At 41.7% G+C, this 18,991-nt stretch overlaps 2 protein-coding genes across 4 annotated transcripts; one reads left to right on the top strand and one right to left on the bottom strand.

The window, feature by feature from the left end:
* Positions 1 to 3,362: 3,362 nt before the first annotated feature.
* On the bottom strand, positions 3,363 to 13,554 carry helq (helicase, POLQ like). Its single transcript, XM_021602811.3, has 18 exons — positions 12,731 to 13,554; positions 11,952 to 12,597; positions 11,595 to 11,773; positions 11,262 to 11,462; positions 11,015 to 11,087; positions 10,827 to 10,924; positions 10,520 to 10,618; positions 10,225 to 10,370; positions 9,865 to 10,104; positions 9,614 to 9,755; positions 9,380 to 9,484; positions 8,866 to 9,073; positions 8,556 to 8,713; positions 8,221 to 8,319; positions 6,001 to 6,174; positions 4,545 to 4,658; positions 4,212 to 4,346; positions 3,363 to 4,053 (listed from the first exon to the last, which is right to left on the bottom strand). Exons 1-18 carry the CDS (start codon positions 12,911 to 12,913, stop codon positions 3,970 to 3,972), a joined length of 3,084 nt encoding a protein of 1,027 aa, XP_021458486.3. The 5' UTR covers positions 12,914 to 13,554; the 3' UTR covers positions 3,363 to 3,969.
* Positions 13,555 to 13,616: 62 nt separating this feature from the next.
* On the top strand, positions 13,617 to 18,991 carry mrps18c (mitochondrial ribosomal protein S18C). Of its 3 annotated transcripts, none has more exons than XM_090236635.1 (7): positions 13,617 to 13,695; positions 15,196 to 15,263; positions 15,513 to 15,571; positions 17,904 to 17,987; positions 18,085 to 18,142; positions 18,225 to 18,284; positions 18,841 to 18,991. In XM_090236635.1, exons 1-7 carry the CDS (start codon positions 13,691 to 13,693, stop codon positions 18,915 to 18,917), a joined length of 411 nt encoding a protein of 136 aa, XP_090092761.1. In that variant the 5' UTR covers positions 13,617 to 13,690; the 3' UTR covers positions 18,918 to 18,991. The 3 variants fall into 3 exon arrangements, with proteins under 3 accessions (XP_090092761.1, XP_021458489.1, XP_021458490.1); XM_021602814.3 differs by lacking the exon at positions 13,617 to 13,695 and adding an exon at positions 13,773 to 14,058; XM_021602815.3 differs by lacking the exon at positions 13,617 to 13,695 and adding an exon at positions 13,773 to 14,175.

Raw genomic sequence — 18,991 nt, 5'->3', positions numbered from 1 at the left:
GATGTAACAAAAGCATGGATTAATTTTTCTGCATCATTTTTGGCCAGACAGTTTCTGATTTCTGCAATGTTACGTAGATGGAAAAAAGCTGTCCTTGAAACAGTCTTGATATGTTCATCAAAAGAGAGATCAGCATTCAGAGTAACACCGAGGTCCTTCACAGTTTTATTTGATACGACTGTACAACCATCCAGATTAATTGTCAGATTCAACAGAAGATCTCTTTGTTTCTATGGACCTAGAACAAGCATCTCTGTTTTGTCCGAGTTTAAAAGTAGAAAGTTTGCAGCCATCCACTTCCTTATGTCTGAAACACAGGCTTTTAGCGAGGGCAATTTTGGGGCTTCACCATGTTTCATTGAAATGTACAGCTGTGTGTCATCCGCATATCAGTGAAAGTTAACATTATGTTTTCAAATGACATCCCCAAGAGGTGAAATATATAGTGAGAACAATGGTGGTCATAAAATAAAACCTTTTTTTTTTTTTTTTTTTTTGAATTTTACCCCTTTTTTCTCCCCAATTTCGTGGTATCCAATTGTTGTAGTAGCTACTATCTTGTCTCATTGCTACAACTCCCGTACGGGCTCGGGAGAGACGAAGGCTGAATGTCATGCGTCCTCCGATACACAACCCAACCAGCCGTACTGCTTCTTAACATAGCCAGCCGCACCAATGTGTCGGAGGCTACACCGTGCACCTGGCAACCTTGGCTAGCGCGCACTGCGCCCGGCCCGCCACAGGAGTCGCTGGTGCGCGATGAGACAAGGAGATCCCTACCGACCAATCCCTCCCTAATGGAACCTTGAGGTACCCCGAAATTTACAGTTGATTTGTCAGAGGACAAATCATTCACAGAGACAAACTGATATCGTTCCGACAGATAAGATCTAAACCAGGCCAGCACTTGTCCGTGTAGACCAATTTGGGTTTCCAATCTCTCCAAAATAATTTGGTGATCGATGGTATCAAAAGCAGCACTAAGGTCTAGGAGCACGAGGACAGATGCAGAGCCTCGGTCTGACGCCATTAAAAGGTCATTTACCACCTTCACAAGTGCAATCTCAGTGCTATGATGGGGTCTAAAACCAGACTGAAGCATTTCGTGTACATTGTTTGTCTTCAGGAAGGCAGTGAGTTGCTTTAATTTTTTCAAAAGCTTTCTCTAAAATTTTGGAGAGGAATGGAAGGAATGGATATAGGCCAATAGTTTTTTTTATATTTTCTGGGTCAAGGTTTGGCTTTTTCAAGAGAGGCTTTATTACTGCCACTTTTAGTGAGTTTGGTACACATCCGGTGGATAGAGAGACGTTTATTATGTTCAACATAGGAGGGCCAAGCACAGGAAGCAGCTCTTTCAGTAGTTTAGTTGGAAAAGGGTCCAGTATGCAGTTTGAAGGTTTAGAGGCCATGATTATTTTCATCATTGTGTCAAGAGATATAGTACTAAAACACTTGAGTGTCTCTCTTGATCCTAGGTCCTGGCAGAGTTGTGCAGACTCAGGACAACTGAGCTTTGGAGGAATACGCAGATTTAAAGAGGAGACCGTAATTTGCTTTCTAATGATCATGATCTTTTCCTCAAAGAAGTTCATGAATTTATTACTGCTGAAGTGAAAGCCATCCTCACTTGGGGAATGCTGCTTTTTAGTTAGCTTTGCGACAGTATCAAAAATACATTTCGGATTGTTCTTATTTTCCTCAGTTAAGTTGGAAAAATAGGATGATCGGGCTCTTCGATACTGCACGGTACTGTCTTTCCAAGCTAGTTGGAAGACTTCCAGTTTGGTGTGGCGCCATTTCTGTTACAATTTTCTGGAAGCCCGCTTCAGAACTCGGGTATTTTCTGTATACCACGGAGCTAGTTTCTTATGACAAATGTTTTTAGGGGTGCAACTGCATCTAGGGTATTGCGCAAGGTTAAATTGAGTTCCTCAGTTAGGTGGTTAACTGATTTTTGTCCTCTGACGTCCCTGGGTAGGCAGAGGGAGTCTGGAAGGGCATCAAGGAATCTTTGTGTTGTCTATGAATTTATAGCACAATTTATGATGCTCCTTGGTTGGGGTCTGAGCAGATTATTTGTTGCAATTGCAAATGTAATAAAATGGTGGTCCGATAGTCCAGGATTATGAGGAAACACATTAAGATCCACAACATTTATTCCATGGGACAAAACTAGGTCCAGAGTATGACTGTGACAGTGTGTAGGTCCAGAGAAATGTTGGACGAAACCCACTGAGTCGATGATGGCTCCGAAAGCCTTTTGGAGTGGGTCTGTGGACTTTTCCATGTGAATATTAAAATCACCAAAAATTTGAATATTATCTGCTATGACTACAAGGTCCGATAGGAATTCAGGGAACTCAATGAGGAATGCAGTATATGGCCCAGGAGGCCTGTAAACAGTAGCTATAAAAAGTGATTGAGTAGGCTGCATAGATTTCATGACTAGAAGCTCAAAAGACGAAAAAGTCATTTGATGTCAGTGATCTTCAGGTTGGAGCTCTAGAAAGAGTCCCAAGTTCCCGACTTGCAATTCTGAGTTGGATGACCGTTCAAAACTTATTTTTCCAGTCGGAGTTCATTTTTTCCGCCAGAGTTCCCAGTTGTCTTGAACTCACTGAAGTCATATTTCATATTTCTGAGTTTCCAGTTGTTTTGAGCGCAGCAGGTCATGCTGGATTGACAGCATGGCCAATGTTGAATGTTTATCCTTTAAAGCTTGGAAAAGAGACCCTTAAACCCAGACTTGGGTCCACACACCCACTCCACTGAATACCAGGCTAGTGATTGCTTTTCAATGCTTGCAGTTAGCCACTGATTGCTTCCAAACCACTCATTGTTGAATTTGGAATTTCCAACTTGTTGTGTAATGTTTATGTCCAATGGCCAATGAGCACCGATACATTTTATTTATAATTTATCTTCATTATCTCTCTTCATATGACAAGGATTTGCCAGTAGATTGTCGACTTGATTTATGATGATGACTGCTAGCTAAGATTTTGAAAGTACGATGTTGACATGATCTGTCCAATCAAAGCTATTGTAGATATAACGTGATTTCACATAATTTTATCTCTGGTCAATGACCTTGAGCCTTCTTGGATGGGCACTTCTAATATAACTCCATGGCAGCATCCAAGGGGCTTGAATTTTCAAGATATATCCTTAGATTTTGCAGTGAAGTAGTGTCCCCATGAGCGACAGAACACTGAGCCAATCACAGCGGAACTAGAGAACATTACCAACCCCTACACTTCATATTTGTCGCTGGCTGCCCCAACACCACAGAAAGCACTGAAAAAGGCTGAAACACCTGCATTGGAGCTGCCTTACTCAAGAAATCAAAACAAAGAGGCCATGTTTGTATGCGGCTTTATTAACTAAATTATTTTATACATTGTTTGCAAACTGATATGTGACATGTATTAATGCCAAAATAACATGCAAAACAGGCTAAATAGGTGGGGCTCAAAACAGGTGGGTGTCTTCCCCACCTGCCCTGAATGACGACTTTCCACTGAACCTGTTGTAGAACTTGCCCCCGCTGCTGCTACTACTTGAAAAGATTAAACTATAGAAAATAACTTAATTGTAACCTGCTTCTTTATCATAGAACCAAGAGACGGTGAAGGTTATAGATAAGTCAAATTAGGGTTACAATAACTACTTTACTATGTCCCACTATTCACTGATATTGGGTCAAGCATTTGGAAGCCTGTCAAATTATTCACATGCTGTTATATAAAAGTGACCAATTAAATCACAGAGTGTGAATTATTTCATGATTTTGATGCTCACAGAAGCATTTTATTCATCTCTATGGGATAAAAAAAAAAAATTCCACATCCCAAAAATATATTTTATAATATCACTCCGACAAACAATGATACACCACTAAAAAGTATTAACACACCAAGCAAAATAAAAGTATTCTTCACACAATAAATCCACTGCAGCAACATTTTACAAAGAGAGGAGATCAAGAGGCATCATCAATAAGTCATCCATCTCCTCCTGAAGGGCATCAGCTTTCTCATTCAGCAGCATCTGAAAACAGATGCCCCATGAGGACAATGATCAAACAGAGTACAACTTCTGCAAATGCAAGTCACATCTCAATCCAATTTTCTACAACCCTTGTTTGTATTCAGGAAGGAAACAGCAGCACAACTGTACGTATACTAGGCATTTGACAACAGACATACTTTTGCCGAAGCAACAATCTGATTAGCTTGCTTCTTGAAGAGGTTCTCCACAGTCTTGGCGAGAACGTTTGGGTCAGCGTTGGCCAGATGAGCCAGTGTCTTATATCCAGCATTGTACAGCAGCTTGGCTCTTCTCTGTCAAAAGCAGATAAGGGGTTACAAGCATGCAAAAAACATCTGGAACAATGCCAGAAAACTTTGGCTAGGACAATAGCTCTTATGACTGGAAACCAAGATGTGGATATGTTTTTATGGACCTTTTGTTGCCAGGTAGGACATTATGATGCTATAATGCCTAAAAAATGAATTAAGATTTTTTTTTAAAAGTCTGACCTCCATGACTCCTGCTACCTCCATGAGAGGGATGAGCTCGGCCTGGACACAGTAGGTCAGCCTGCGGGTAAGCTCAGTCAGGAGAGCTTTGAAGGGCCAGAACTCTTCCAGCTCCTGATAACACAGAGAGAGGGCACAGTGAGATCACTGGGGTCAAAAGAGAAAGCAAAAGAACATACAACTTAGGAGCTATTCTCAGTAGTGGGCGGCAGGTAGTCTAGACGTTAAAAGCGTTGGGCCAGTAACCGAAAGGTTGCTGGTTCGAATCCCCGAGCCAACTAGGTGAAAAATCTGTCAATGCACCCTTGAGCAAGGCACTTAACCGTTAGTCAGGTAGTCACCGAGTTGTTCAGCCACGACTCGGTAAAATATAAGATATTACAGTTTTTAATGTCCCGTTGGTAGGATAATCTATGGTAGGCCATCGATTTTATTTTCCAATGATTGCACGTTGGCCAATAAAACTGACTGCAGTTTACTCGCTCGCCTATGAATTATCAGATGGCAGCCCGATCTCCGCCCCCTTTTCCTCCGTCTTTTCTTTACGCAAATGACGAGGATTTGGGCCTGTTCCCAGGAAAGCAGTATATCCTTACCGTCGGACACCTTAAAAAGGAAAATTATAGCAAGCAATAAAAACAAACGCAAACATAACTAACAAAATAGCACAGTTGGTTGGGAGCACGTAAAACGTCAGCCATCATCTCCGGCGCCATTCTACAATGGCGACTGCTCGTTCTCCGTCCGCAAGGCACTACAGAGGGTAGAGCGCACGGCCTAGTACATTACTAGGGCCAAGCTTTCTGCCATCCAGGACCTCTATACCAGGTGGTGTCAGAGGGAGGCCCTAAAAATGTTCAAACACTCCAGCCACCCTAGTCATAGACTGTTCTCTCTGCTACCGCACGGCAAGCGGTACCGGAGTGCCAAGTCTAGGTCCAAGAGGCTTCTAAATAGATTCTACCCCCAAGCCATAAGACTACTGAACATCAAGCTACTCTGTTATTATCCATGCATAAGTCACTTTAATAACTCTACCTACATGTACATATTACCTCGATAACCGGTGCCCCCGCACATTGACTCTGTACCGGTACCCCCCTGTATATAGCCTCGCTATTATTATTGTACTGCTGCTCTTTAATTGTTACTTTATTTCTTATGTTTTATGTATTTTTCTTAAAACTGCATTGTTGGTTAAGGGCTTGTAACTAGGCATTTCACTGTAAGGTCTACAGCTGTTGTATTCGGCGCATGTGACAAAGACAATTTGATTTGTAAGTCGGTCTGGATAACAGTGTTTGCTAAATGACTCAAATGTAAAAATGGAGGACTGAAGTAACAAAGCTTTTGTCTTTTCAGGGCACCTCTGTGAAACACTGCTAAGAGTCTAGGATATGGCTCTGTTTGGACGGGAACCAATAATATCATATATGACATCTATGCTGGCAGCTACCTCGGTGAAGTGCAGCACGCAGGAGCAGAATACTGAGGAAGAGCTGAGTAGTGTCTGGATGAAGCCCCGGCTGAGCTGGAACCTGTCAGCCACGCTCCACAGGTCAGTCTCCTTCAGCAGGGACTGCAGTACCAGGGCCAGGTACAGCCGACTCACCACCACCTGGTCAACATTCTGGGGGAACAGAGCATTTGGGAAGGACCAAGGAAGTATAATTATTCCTACTTCTATGGCAAGGACAGCACAGTACAACAGAATGGCACAGAACTGGCTCACTGCATTGTTGCTACATTTATTACATGAATGATCAGTTGTAGAGAGCAGATGTAGAGAGCAGATTTGAATTCACATCACAAGATACAGTGCCTTGCGAAAGTATTCGGCCCCCTTGAACTTTGCGACCTTTTGCCACATTTCAGGCTTCAAACATAAAGATATAAAACTGTATTTTTTTGTGAAGAATCAACAACAAGTGGGACACAATCATGAAGTGGAACGACATTTATTGGATATTTCATACTTTTTTAACAAATTTAAAAACTGAAAAATTGGGCGTGCAAAATTATTTAGCCCCCTTAAGTTAATAGCCACCTTTTGCTGCGATTACAGCTGTAAGTCGCTTGGGGTATGTCTCTATCAGTTTTGCACATCGAGAGACTGAAACTTTTTCCCATTCCTCCTTGCAAAACAGCTCGAGCTCAGTGAGGTTGGATGGAGAGCATTTGTGAACAGTTCTTTCCACAGATTCTCGATTTGATTCAGGTCTGGACTTTGACTTGGCCATTCTAACACCTGGATATGTTTATTTTTGAACCATTCCATTGTAGATTTTGCTTTATGTTTTGGATCATTGTCTTGTTGGAAGACAAATCTCCGTCCCAGTCTCAGGTCTTTTGCAGACTCCATCAGGTTTTCTTCCAGAATGGTCCTGTATTTGGCTCCATCCATCTTCCCATCAATTTTAACCATCTTCCCTGTCCCTGCTGAAGAAAAGCAGGCCCAAACCATGATGCTGCCACCACCATGTTTGACAGTGGGGATGGTGTGTTCAGCTGTGTTGCTTTTACGCCAAACATAACGTTTTGCATTGTTGCCAAAAAGTTCAATTTTGGTTTCATCTGACCAGAGCACCTTCTTCCACATGTTTGGTGTGTCTCCCAGGTGGCTTGTGGCAAACTTTAAACAACACTTTTTATGGATATCTTTAAGAAATGGCTTTCTTCTTGCCACTCTTCCATAAAGGCCAGATTTGTGCAATATACGACTGATTGTTGTCCTATGGACAGAGTCTCCCACCTCAGCTGTAGATCTCTGCAGTTCATCCAGAGTGATCATGGGCCTCTTGGCTGCATCTCTGATCAGTCTTCTCCTTGTATGAGCTGAAAGTTTAGAGGGACGGCCAGGTCTTGGTAGATTTGCAGTGGTCTGATACTCCTTCCATTTCAATATTATCGCTTGCACAGTGCTCCTTGGGATGTTTAAAGCTTGGGAAATATTTTTGTATCCAAATCCGGCTTTAAACTTCTTCACAACAGTATCTCGGACCTGCCTGGTGTGTTCCTTGTTCTTCATGATGCTCTCTGCGCTTTTAACGGACCTCTGAGACTATCACAGTGCAGGTGCATTTATACGAAGACTTGATTACACACAGGTGGATTGTATTTATCATCATTAGTCATTTAGGTCAACATTGGATCATTCAGAGATCCTCACTGAACTTCTGGAGAGAGTTTGCTGCACTGAAAGTAAAGGGGCTGAATAATTTTGCACGCCCAATTTTTCAGTTTTTGATTTGTTAAAAAAGTTTGAAATATCCAATAAATGTCGTTCCACTTCATGATTGTGTCCCACTTGTTGTTGATTCTTCACAAAAAAATACAGTTTTATATCTTTATGTTTGAAGCCTGAAATGTGGCAAAAGGTCAAAGTTCAAGGGGGCCGAATACTTTCGCAAGGCACTGTATTTAGGGTTCATTATCTTCATGACTTAAATTAGTTAAGTCTGCCTTCCATCTAGGGGTTAAAAGGAGAAAAAAAAGCTTAAAAAAAAACAGGATTAATCTAGAGATGAACATAATGTTATTTTTAAGCCAACGTACTCAAGAATAAACCCATAATACCTTAATCCAATGATAGTCTCTCAACCTAAGGAACTGTGAAAATATGACACTATTGATTTAACAGTACTTAAATCATGCCATGCTTCCTCAATACTCTTACCTTCTTGACATTCTGTCCAGCAGCCTTTCTAGCAACAAAACTTTCAGACACACCAACTGCTGCACACATCTTTTGCTCCGCAGCTGATAACATTGTGAACTGGAATTGATAAGCAAAACAAACTCTTACACAATAATTGTTGTACTAAATACTGCAGAAGACAAACTATTGCACAAAACAATATTATATATACAAAATGTACTTCATTATTAGATATTTTCATTAAACACACCAGAAATGCATAAAAACAAAATTGTTATTTGAGGTATTTTACCTACCAATCAACGTTTAATTAACAAAGACAACCAAGAAGTACACAAGACCTGGGCTCTAACCTGTCTGAAGTAGACCATCCAGTCAGGCTTACACTGGGAGACCATGTCATAGGGTGTGACCAGGTAGATGAGGTGGAGGAAACTGTTCAGCATCAGGCTCTCCAGGCCTTTAGACAGGTCTCTATACAGGAGGTCACAGTAGGTCAGATCCACTGATCCTGAGGAGGAGAGGTCAGATACACTGTAGCATTGACTCATAGAAAGAAAATGTCTCTGTAACAGGATTTAAATTGATTACTATGAACAATTTCCTTGTATGGTAATAGAAATGAAATTAACACCAGTTCTGGCGAGTTTGAGAGTAGTTCACCTTTGTAAGTAGCTCTTCCTAGCTTGGTGACTTGCAGGGACCCATCTTGTGGCTCTGTGGAAACGGTGACGAGGCCTTTCTCTTTAAGCAGCTCAACACACTCCTGTGTCACCTCCCACAGGCTCCTCTCCAAGCACACCTGTTTCTCCTGGACAGACAGCAACGTGCCACTCATGAAGTCCCTGATCTGCTCTAAGCTGTTCGTGATCTGAAGGGAGACAAAAGAAAACCGGCAAAAACAGGATCATCAATTTATTCATTAATATATTCTTGATTCCATTCCTTTACTTCGATTTGTGTGTATTAGGTATATGTTGTGAAATTGTTAAGATATTATTTGTTAGATATTACTGCACTGTCAGAGCTAGAAACACAACACCAGCGAAAACATCTGCTAAACACGTGTATGTGACCGATACCATTTGATAAGACAAAGTTCTTTGCTAAAAAGAGACATTTTAAAAAGGGAACTGGATTTTTCTGTCATTCGCTTAGGGATATTTTTCAGAAATACATTTAATCCAATGACGGATAGAATGAGACTCAGGACACCCTTTCCGTCGCTATGCATTAGATTGCTTATGCAGATTTCCATTGGCGCGGATAAAAGCTTCTTGACCTGAAAATACAAAAAGGTGGACAGGATCAATGGACAGGATCTGCTATAAAATGCCAGAGTGTGGAAACATAAAGGACCGGATGTCACTACATGCATAGGTTTACTGTTATGGTTGTAGCTGTTATTTACCAAGACTTTGTCTTTGTCCTGTAGAATGAGGATGCTCTCTCCATGAGTGTCTATCCCGGCCCGTCCAGCCCTCCCCACCATTTGCTTGTACTGGCTCCTCTTCAGGAAGTCTGCCGCCACGTACGGAGAACGCAGAATCACTCTGGTCCAAACACATTGATGGATCCAATCAAGTCTACAATAAATGTCACTATCTAACACAGAAATGCAACTTCTGTTCGGACAGGTTATGCTTCCTTGCTTTGACTTGCCTCCGAGCAGGTAGGTTGATCCCTGCAGCCAGCGTAGAAGTGCAGGTGAGGAGACAGAGAACCCCTGCAGAGTAGGCCTCCTCCACCAGCTTCCTCTCTTCACTGGTCAACCCACTGTGGTGGTAAGCCAGGCCGTACGGCACCGTCTTCTTGAGCACCGGACACAGGGAGCCATTCCCACTGCCCCTCAGCTCCCCCAGCAACACAGCCTTCTCTGCCTGCTTGTGTTGGATAAAGTCCCTGGAGAATTCAAGAAGAAGTGGCATGTTGTATCAATCACAATCCACACAATCACAACCACTGGACCGACTGACCATAATTTGGAGTACAGAGAAGAGAAATATAAAGATGTCTTTTTACTCTTTCAGGTACTTGCATATCATCCCAGCCACGTTCTCACAGTTCTTCTTGGTGGGACAGAAAACAAGGCAAGACTGGCTTGGAATGACCTCAGTCACCAAGGCAACAATATGATCCTGATCGATCTTCTGCATGGCACTGGAGTACTGGAAAACAAAAGAATTAGACAGGTGCTAAGACTTCAAATACAATGTGAGTCCACCTTCAAAAGCTGACTGCCTGGCACTGGAGTCCAGTATATCTTCAAATATATATATAGAAATGATGGCTCTTCAAATCAAATGGATGATTATACCTTAAAGTTCAGGACCCGAGAGAATCTGAAGCACTCCTCCTCCTTGGGGTCCACCTCGTATATGCTGTCCTTCAGTTTCACATACTCTTTCAGCTCAACCTGAAACACCATGGCTATCAGTGGCCAACCATCACAGAGACAATGGAGAACACAACACGCAGTGCAGCTTCTATTGGTTTTAACTAAGCTTTCAAGGAATACGTTGGCGATTTTCATGTTGTATATGGACTCTCACAAACAAGGAGGCATACCACAGAGGATCAAATAGCATTGCGTAGATCAAGCCTGTGGTTAGGGAATATCATACCGGTCTGAAGTCATTAGTGTAGCTCTCTGCCTTCAGAAACTTCTGTATATCTTGGAGATTGCCCAGAGTAGCACTCATTCCAATGATCTGAGTTGACTCTGTAAAGAAGAAAATCAGTTTCCCACACATTTTCAAAACATCTTCCTTCACCATGAATATGATGAGAGTAAAATAGCAGTCACACTTACTACTGATATAGAGCACTTTGGCTAGAGTCATCTCAATGATAGCTCCTCTGCTACCATCACCCAACATGTGGAGCTAATAAGAAGAGAAATGGAGTGGCATTAATAATTGGATACTACAGTACAATATAATTGATTGTGTCCAATACACAAGGCATCAACAGATACATTGTTTGGGTCTAGTGAGTGGCTATTCTATGTTTTGTAATGATAACATGTCAGATGTCAATGTAATAAGATATTTGCATACCTCATCCACAACCACCAGCCCCACATTGTCCAGTCTGTTGGTCTCTATGAGAGAGTTTACCAGGCCGTGTGCCTTCTCTATAGTGGCAATGTACAGGGACCTCTTGCCCCTTCCCTTCACTGGAGGGAACCTGCCCTTACTACCAGCATACTCCTCCACCATGAAGTCTAGCTCCAGGCCAAAACTGGCCAACCCTCGAACCTGGGAATGCATGCAAAACACAGTGCTCAGATTTGCCATTGACATACAAAAATGTTTAATTATAATTCCTTTGTACAGTTGGATGAAAGAGGAATTATATACATTTTGTAAACAAAACAATGACCACAATACCTTCTCCTGCACTAGAGATACGTAAGGCAGGATGAAAAGGGCATCCTTCTTTCTGCACAGAAGCTCTTTGAGGATAAGAATCTCAGCCACCAAAGTCTTCCCACCACTGGTGGGAAGAGAGTAGATGAGATTTCTCCTCTGCTGAACTGAATCCAGGTTTAGACAAGTTTTCTGCCATTCTGAAATATAAGAGAGCATTGTTATTGATGATACTCTAATATGAAGCAGGGCAAGAGCTCAAATTACTCACACTTAGCAAGACAACCAGACACTTTGAAAACATAGCCATGTTGAAGTTGATGCAAAACTAGTGAGGACATGCAATTAGACAGGGAAAATGAATAGAAATCCATTCACCATATAAATCTTTGATTCCTTTGAGATTGCATATCAGCTCCTTCACTTTGGTGGGAAGACCAAAGAAAGGCCCAAGGTCTGTTGTCGCCATGGAGACAGATTCCATAGCCTGCATGGCAACACTGATCTCCTCTGTAACTACGGCCTCCTTCTGCAATGCAGTCCGGGAGACACTAGAAGGAGTTGCTGCATTAGCCATCATAGCTCTCTTCAGATGATCGGACACGCTCTTCCTTGCCTTGGGGGCGATATGCCTCTCATTTCTATCTTCAGTGCTGACAGACTTCTCAGGATGTCTCATAGGCATGGAGGTTTTGTCCTCATCTGTACAGCAGTTCCTGTCTGCTGTTTGGGGATCTTGTAGAAAAGCGAGTTGTGAGCTTGGCATGTCTAGGAAAGCATCATCTGTGAAGCCCTCCAGGAATGATTCTGTCATTGATTGTTTCGGACAGTTGTCTGTTGAAGACTTCAGTGAAGTGAAGTCAGGGTTCCCAGCAAGCAGAATTACAGGGCATCTGCTGCTGGTTGTATGTTCAATGTCATGCTGTCTCATGTTCTGCCCCACTCTATCGAGCTTTGCCAGGAAAGAGCTGTCGCTTTCAATGCTGTCATAGTCCCCAAATAAGTCCTCAGGGTCACTGCAGTACTGCAAAAAAAAGCAACGTTAAGAAACAGTAAATGCACTTGTAACTCACTCAATATCATGTTGAAATTACAGTAAAATCATCAGACCACAAGAAGTGTATAATGCACCATTTTGATATTAGTTAGCTACCCACCTCACTGAACTTTGCATCCATGGATTGGTCCAAAGCTCTGGAAAGCTCTATCTGTCCCGTGTTGTCAGGACATTGTCGTCCAGAAGCACTGGTCCTTTTCCTTGCGGGCGTGAGATGACTTATTCGTCTATCCCTGGACCGCTTCCTCGAGGACTGTCGTTTTACTTTGATTTCGGCACTCATTGTCAAACCTGACTCTGTCGGACACCTCACTGACGTTAGCCTAAGTAAACACTAGTAGCATTCCAGCTATGTTGGCATGCTAGCGAGCTACTAGCTAAGTAACGTTAGTAAATACAATACAATCATGTTGGCTGACAGGGTGAGCTCCTCAATTCATTTGCTACTGAGTCAAATTGGCAAGCTATCTTGAAAAAAAAATAGATAGCTGACGTTAACGTTGGCTAACTTCACGCTAAATGTTAAGTGAGCAAACTCAACCGTTTTTCGTTAGCTGAAAGTAGCTAAATTGACTAGACATGGTTAAAACTAGGCTTACTATCAAATCGTCTTTAACAACCGAGAACTCAAAATATAAAATAGAGAATACATTTTCAAGCGTAACTAACCGGATACATACAATACAGACGACAACTATGAATTTGTAAACATGAGTCTAACGTATTAGCCAATCAGAGACGAGTAAAGATTGTAACTATATATTGAGTCGGGTGGAGAACGGAACTTTTTTCCGACCTATTGATACAATCAGTCTATATATGCCGTACTGTATTTGAATATTAGACTCATTATATTCTATGGGAGTTTTAGATTTGATATGTGGAAATTGTACAAACTATCACTTCGAAAATACATTAATTTGGGGAGGAACGTTTGATCATGGGCCAACATATAAACGTGAACAGGAAATTACGTCAAATAGACAGAGCTCAAATTTGGCTCTACAATTTCGATTTTTCAACGTTACTCGCTGGTCGACAGAGAGGGGTTTGCGCCTCTATGGGGTATTGTTTCGTGTTAATTATTCGCATGTGGAAAGTACAAGACAAACAGATGAGGAATGGAGGAGAAAAGAGAGTAGAGGTCTAAGAGAGTGAGGGAAGAGGGTGAGCTTGAATCGGACAAATTGCGGAAAAAAGGGATATTGTTTGTCAAAGAAGAATGGTAGATAGTGTAAGCAGAGGGAGCTGAAGACAGGAGTAATTGAAGTGAATTAGGGTGAAGTATCGGAGGTGGTAGGTGCGGTAAAGTTATCGGAGACCGAGGTATGCACGGAGGATCAGGATGAAGAAGAGTCTGACAGTGGGAGTGAAGTTTGTGGAAAAAGTGGACTCTTGCCTTTCGGCTGATCCAATTGCGGTTTCACGGTGGGTGAAAAAAAGAGTTGGGTCATGTGGAATCGGTGAGGGTAACTTGAAGTGGTCTAGTGATAATTGTTTGTGTTTCTGCTGAGGACGAATGCGCTCCAAGTAAAACGAATGGGGGTAAGTAAAGTGAAGTGTAAGTGTTTCGATCTCAAGAAAAAGGCACCAATGAAAGGAGGGGTAACTGGGGTAGCAGTAGATATAAACTTTGACCAGCTGAGGGCAAATATTCCCGGTGTATGTGATCTCGTCGTTTGAAGCGACGCAGACAGGGTGGGGAAACAAGAGTCATTGTCTGTTCTTTTGAGTTTTGAAGTAGAGTCTTTGCCTGACAAAGTGAAGTTAGGATATATAAGTTATCCTGTACGAGCGTATGTGCCGAGTACATTAAGATGTTACAGGTGTCAAGCTTATGGGCATGTGGCAACAGTGTGTGGGAGGGAGGGTCCAATGTGTGAGGAATGTGCAGAAGGGCATGAGACAAAGGAATGTGTAGTATTGGGGAAAGTCGTGGAATGTGTTAATTGTAGGGGTGCACATTGCGCTGGGGGTCAGACATGTACCGTGCGAGAGAGACAGTTTGAGGTTTCCAGGGTTAGAGTAGAGCAGAAGTTGTCATATGCTGAGGCAGTGAAGTAGAGGAAGATTGGTTAAGGGGGAGAGGTGGTGAGAGTAGTAGAGATATACCAGTACATAAGGATAGGCCAAAAAGTTAAATGTTTCAGTAAGATTGGATTTTAGCTTTTTATAGCAGTGGTTATTAATTATACTGCAGGGATGGATCGGAAGTCTCAGAAAATTGAGGTTGTGGTTGCAGCTGCTGAGAGGTATTTGGGTGTGTAAGAGTTACATGATGTGATAAGTAGTGATGTCCCATCCTTTCAGGGTGATGGCATGAGGTAGGAATAAATATATTTACATTTTGGAGTAGGGGGGTGTTAATTTTATATAATTTTGAAATTAGTGAGTATAGCGTTAGATGGTAAGGTATTTATTTAGTACATTATTTTCCACGTAAAGTATAAGGGAGTTGTACTCCAGTCTAGTAGATGGCGGTAATGCAACAAATTGTATGTCAACCGCTGTTAAATCTCATAGAAGAAGATTACGTCAAATAACATCCGGATCTTTCCTTCGCAGGTCAAAAATGTTTGCTGTCCGAAGCTTTCGATCTTTACAATTCACATTTTCACAGCTTGGAGGCACACGTAAGAATGATGTTCAATGTTTTGAATTAATTGCATTGCTAGTGATACAAGCATGATTATACTGACGTTTATAATCACTATGATAACCTATTAGCTAAATGGATAGCTAATGTTAGCTAGCGTTAGTTAACCTCTAGCTATGCCATCCATCATTAACTAGCCAACCACATGTGTCGTTTATCTATCTAGCCGACCAGAGCAACCTCTATATTTTTTGTGAGTTAATGTCTGCTTTACTTTTTATCACAGAACAATGTCTCAGAAGTCTGTCAGGCTCGTCTAATGTAGTCCAGAAGAACGATGACATGGTAAGCCATTTTAAAGCCACCTGTTAACGTTAGCTAGCTACATTTCGAAGAGTGCACTAGTAAAACGTTATCAATAGACTAAATGGATCCAGGATTACGTTTTTAAATGCAAATAGAACTTGATTTATATTTACCGTTAGTGCTCAGGGATAGCTCTCGAGAACGGTATACCCAGGTTTAGAGACTCAATGAACTGCAAATACCGACATTCTGTTGTAACGTTTACGAACGTTAGTAATCCTTGCGATGTGTTTTTGGAAACGATTAGAAGTGTGCTATCACATCAGCGAGAAATCATGTTTCAATTACAAAATATACACTTACTGTAGGCAGTTTAGCCTAGTTGCATCCTTCAGAATGTTAAATAACACTGGGCAAACCGAGGTATGAAACTTCACTCCCCAGCCATGACTGTATAGTCGTGGCCAAAAGTTTTGAGAATGACACCAATATTAATTTCCACAAAGTTTGCTGCTTCAGTGTCTTTAGATATTTTTGTCAGATGTTACTATGGAATACTTAAGTATAAATACAAGCATTTCATAAGTGTCAAAGGCTTTTATTGACAACTACATGAAGTTGATGCAAAGAGTCAATATTTGCAGTGTTGACCCTTCTTTTTCAAGACCTCTGCAATCTGCCCTGGCATGCTGTCAATTAACTTCTGGGCCACATCCTGACTGATGGCAGCCCATTCTTGCATAATCAATGCTTGAAGTTTGTCAGAATTTGTGGGGTTTTGTTTGTCCACCCGCCTCTTGAGGATTGACCACAAGTTCTCAATGGGATTGATGGGGAGTTTCCTGGCCATGGACCCAAAATATTGATGTTTTGTTCCCAGAGCCACATAGTTATCACTTTTGCCTTATGGCACGGTGCTCCCATCATGCTGGAAAAGGCATTGTTCGTCACCAAACTGTATCTGGATTGTTGGGAGAAGTTGCTCTCGGAGGATGTGTTGGTACCATTCTTTATTCATGGCTGTGTTCTTAAGCAAAATTGTGAGTGAGCCCACTCCCTTAGCTGAGAAGCAACCCCACACATGAATGGTCTCAGTATGCATTACTGTTGACATGACACAGGACTGATGGAAGCGCTCACCTTGTCTTCTCCGGACAAGCTTTTTTCCGGATGCCCCAAACAATCGGATAGGGGATTCAACAGAGAAAATGACTTTACCCCAGTTCTCAGCAGTCCAATCCCTGTACCTTCGCAGAATATCAGTCGGTCCCTGATGTTTTTCCTGGCTTCTTTGTTGCCCTTGACACCAGACCATCCTCCAAAAGTCTTCGCCTCACTGTGCGTGCAGATGCACTCACACCTGCCTGCTGCTATTCCTGAGCAAGCTCTGTACTGGTGGTGCCCCGATCCCGCAGCTGAATCAACTTTAGGAGACGGTCCTGGAGCTTGCTGGACTTTCTTGGGTGCCCTGAAGCCTTCTTCACAACAATTGAACTGCTCTCCTTGAAGTTCTTGACGATCTGATAAATGGTTGATTTAGGTGCAATCTTACTGGCAGCAATATCTTTTCCTGTGAAGCCCTTTTTGTGCGAAGCAATGATGACTGCACCCGTTTCCTTGCAGGTAACCATGGTTGACAGAGGAAGAACAATGATTCCAAGCACCACCCTCCTTTGAGCTTGAATAACAGACTGGAAGCTTCAAATCAGCATGACAGAGTGATCTCCAGCCTTGTCCTCGTCAACACTCACACCTGTGTTAACGAGAGAATCACTACCATGATGTCAGCTGGTTCTTTTGTGGCAGGGCTGAAATGCAGTGGAAATGTTTTTGGGGGTTTCAGGTCATTTGCATGGCAATGAGGGACTTTGCAATTAATTGCAATTCATCTGATCACTCTTCATAACATTCTGGAGTACATGCAAATTGCCATCATACAAACTGAGGCAGCAGACTTCGTGAAAATTAATATTTGTCTTTCTCAACTTTTGGCCACGACTGTATGGAAGCAACTTTGCTAAACTGCGATCAGAAAGTGTATCTTTTGTATTTGAGCAATTTATTTATCGCTTCTATGTATGTAAGTTATAAATGTTTCCAAAACTGTGTCGTGTGAGACGTATTTGCATTTAGAGCGCCAAAGCTCTGTCTGCACATTATGCCTGAGCTAATCATAATAGACATTGAATGACTCACTGCATCCATGCATTGGAGTCATGAGAAGGGCTAGCTCAAGGAGTAACATTCCTCCACATGTCAAGAGAATTATTACTTTTTTTTCAACTTGATTTGAAGCTATATGTCATTTGACTACAAGGTCTATGACAACTACATATGTTGTATGGATTTACGTAAATGTTTATCTCCCCAGCCTTTACAGATGGAGAATCCATACAAACAACCACAGAAGGGCTGCATTCTCTGTAACGTCACAGTGGACTTCAAGAATGTTCAGGTCTGTCATTAGACTATTGTATTAAGTGCTGTGATGCGCAAATATCCAATGTTTATTTATAATTTGCCTAATTTTTCTCCAAACTTCTTTCCAATAGCTGCTGTCCCAGTTTATATCCCCACACACAGGAAGAGTTTACGGCAGGCACATAACAGGTGAGAACTTGGTCAGGAAAAGTGCTGAAAATGTACACATCAGAGCAGAGGCTGTCGTATCAAGGTGTTTATTCTTTTCTAGGTCTATGTGGTAAGAAACAGCGGGAGATCGCCAAAGCCATAAAGAAAGCTCATTCGATGGGTATGCCCTCAAATCACTTATTATTATTATTATTATTATTGACTGTACACTCCAAACCAACTCATTCACTCAGAATCCCATTCTGAATGATGTCTTTGCACTAAATTTGAAAACAATGTCCACAATAAAAATATGAAGGTATGGATTTATGGGACAGTAAAATTATTTCTACAAAATTGAGTGCAGAGACATGGGATTCTGATGTAATATGAGTTGGTTTGGAGTGTTTTCTTAAAATACTTTAGACACATTTTCATAATGCATTGTAGTCAATGGCAAGTGATGGTAATTTTCTCCGTAATGAAATAAAGTTGTGGGATCAACTACAAGCACAGAAAGAGTGAACAAGGCCACATGAGAAAATGTGTGAACAATATGATCAAATTGAGGTTGCTCTGTAATAGTTTCTCTTTGGAAACTTCAATGCACCATCTATTACTACTGACCAGAGGATTTGTAATACATTGTGTGCTACAGACTGGTCTGGCTCAAAATGACCATGTTTTGATCATCCAGTCCTTCCTATAATAAATACTGGTAATATTTTCCTCCACAGGATTCATGTCTGTAACCCACAAGGACCCACATTTTATGAAAGATCCAAACATCTGTGACATCCGGCACTTGGAGTAACTGTGTCCGCCTGTATTGTGGAGCTAGTCTAGCATAGACACTAATTGTGTATTAAAACATTTTTCAATGTGGAA

The sequence above is a fragment of the Oncorhynchus mykiss genome, chromosome 5 (assembly GCF_057628025.1).
Source record: "Oncorhynchus mykiss isolate SJ-2025 chromosome 5, ASM5762802v1, whole genome shotgun sequence".
NCBI lineage: Eukaryota > Metazoa > Chordata > Actinopteri > Salmoniformes > Salmonidae > Oncorhynchus > Oncorhynchus mykiss.
This window is presented reverse-complemented; position numbering and strand designations above follow the sequence as displayed.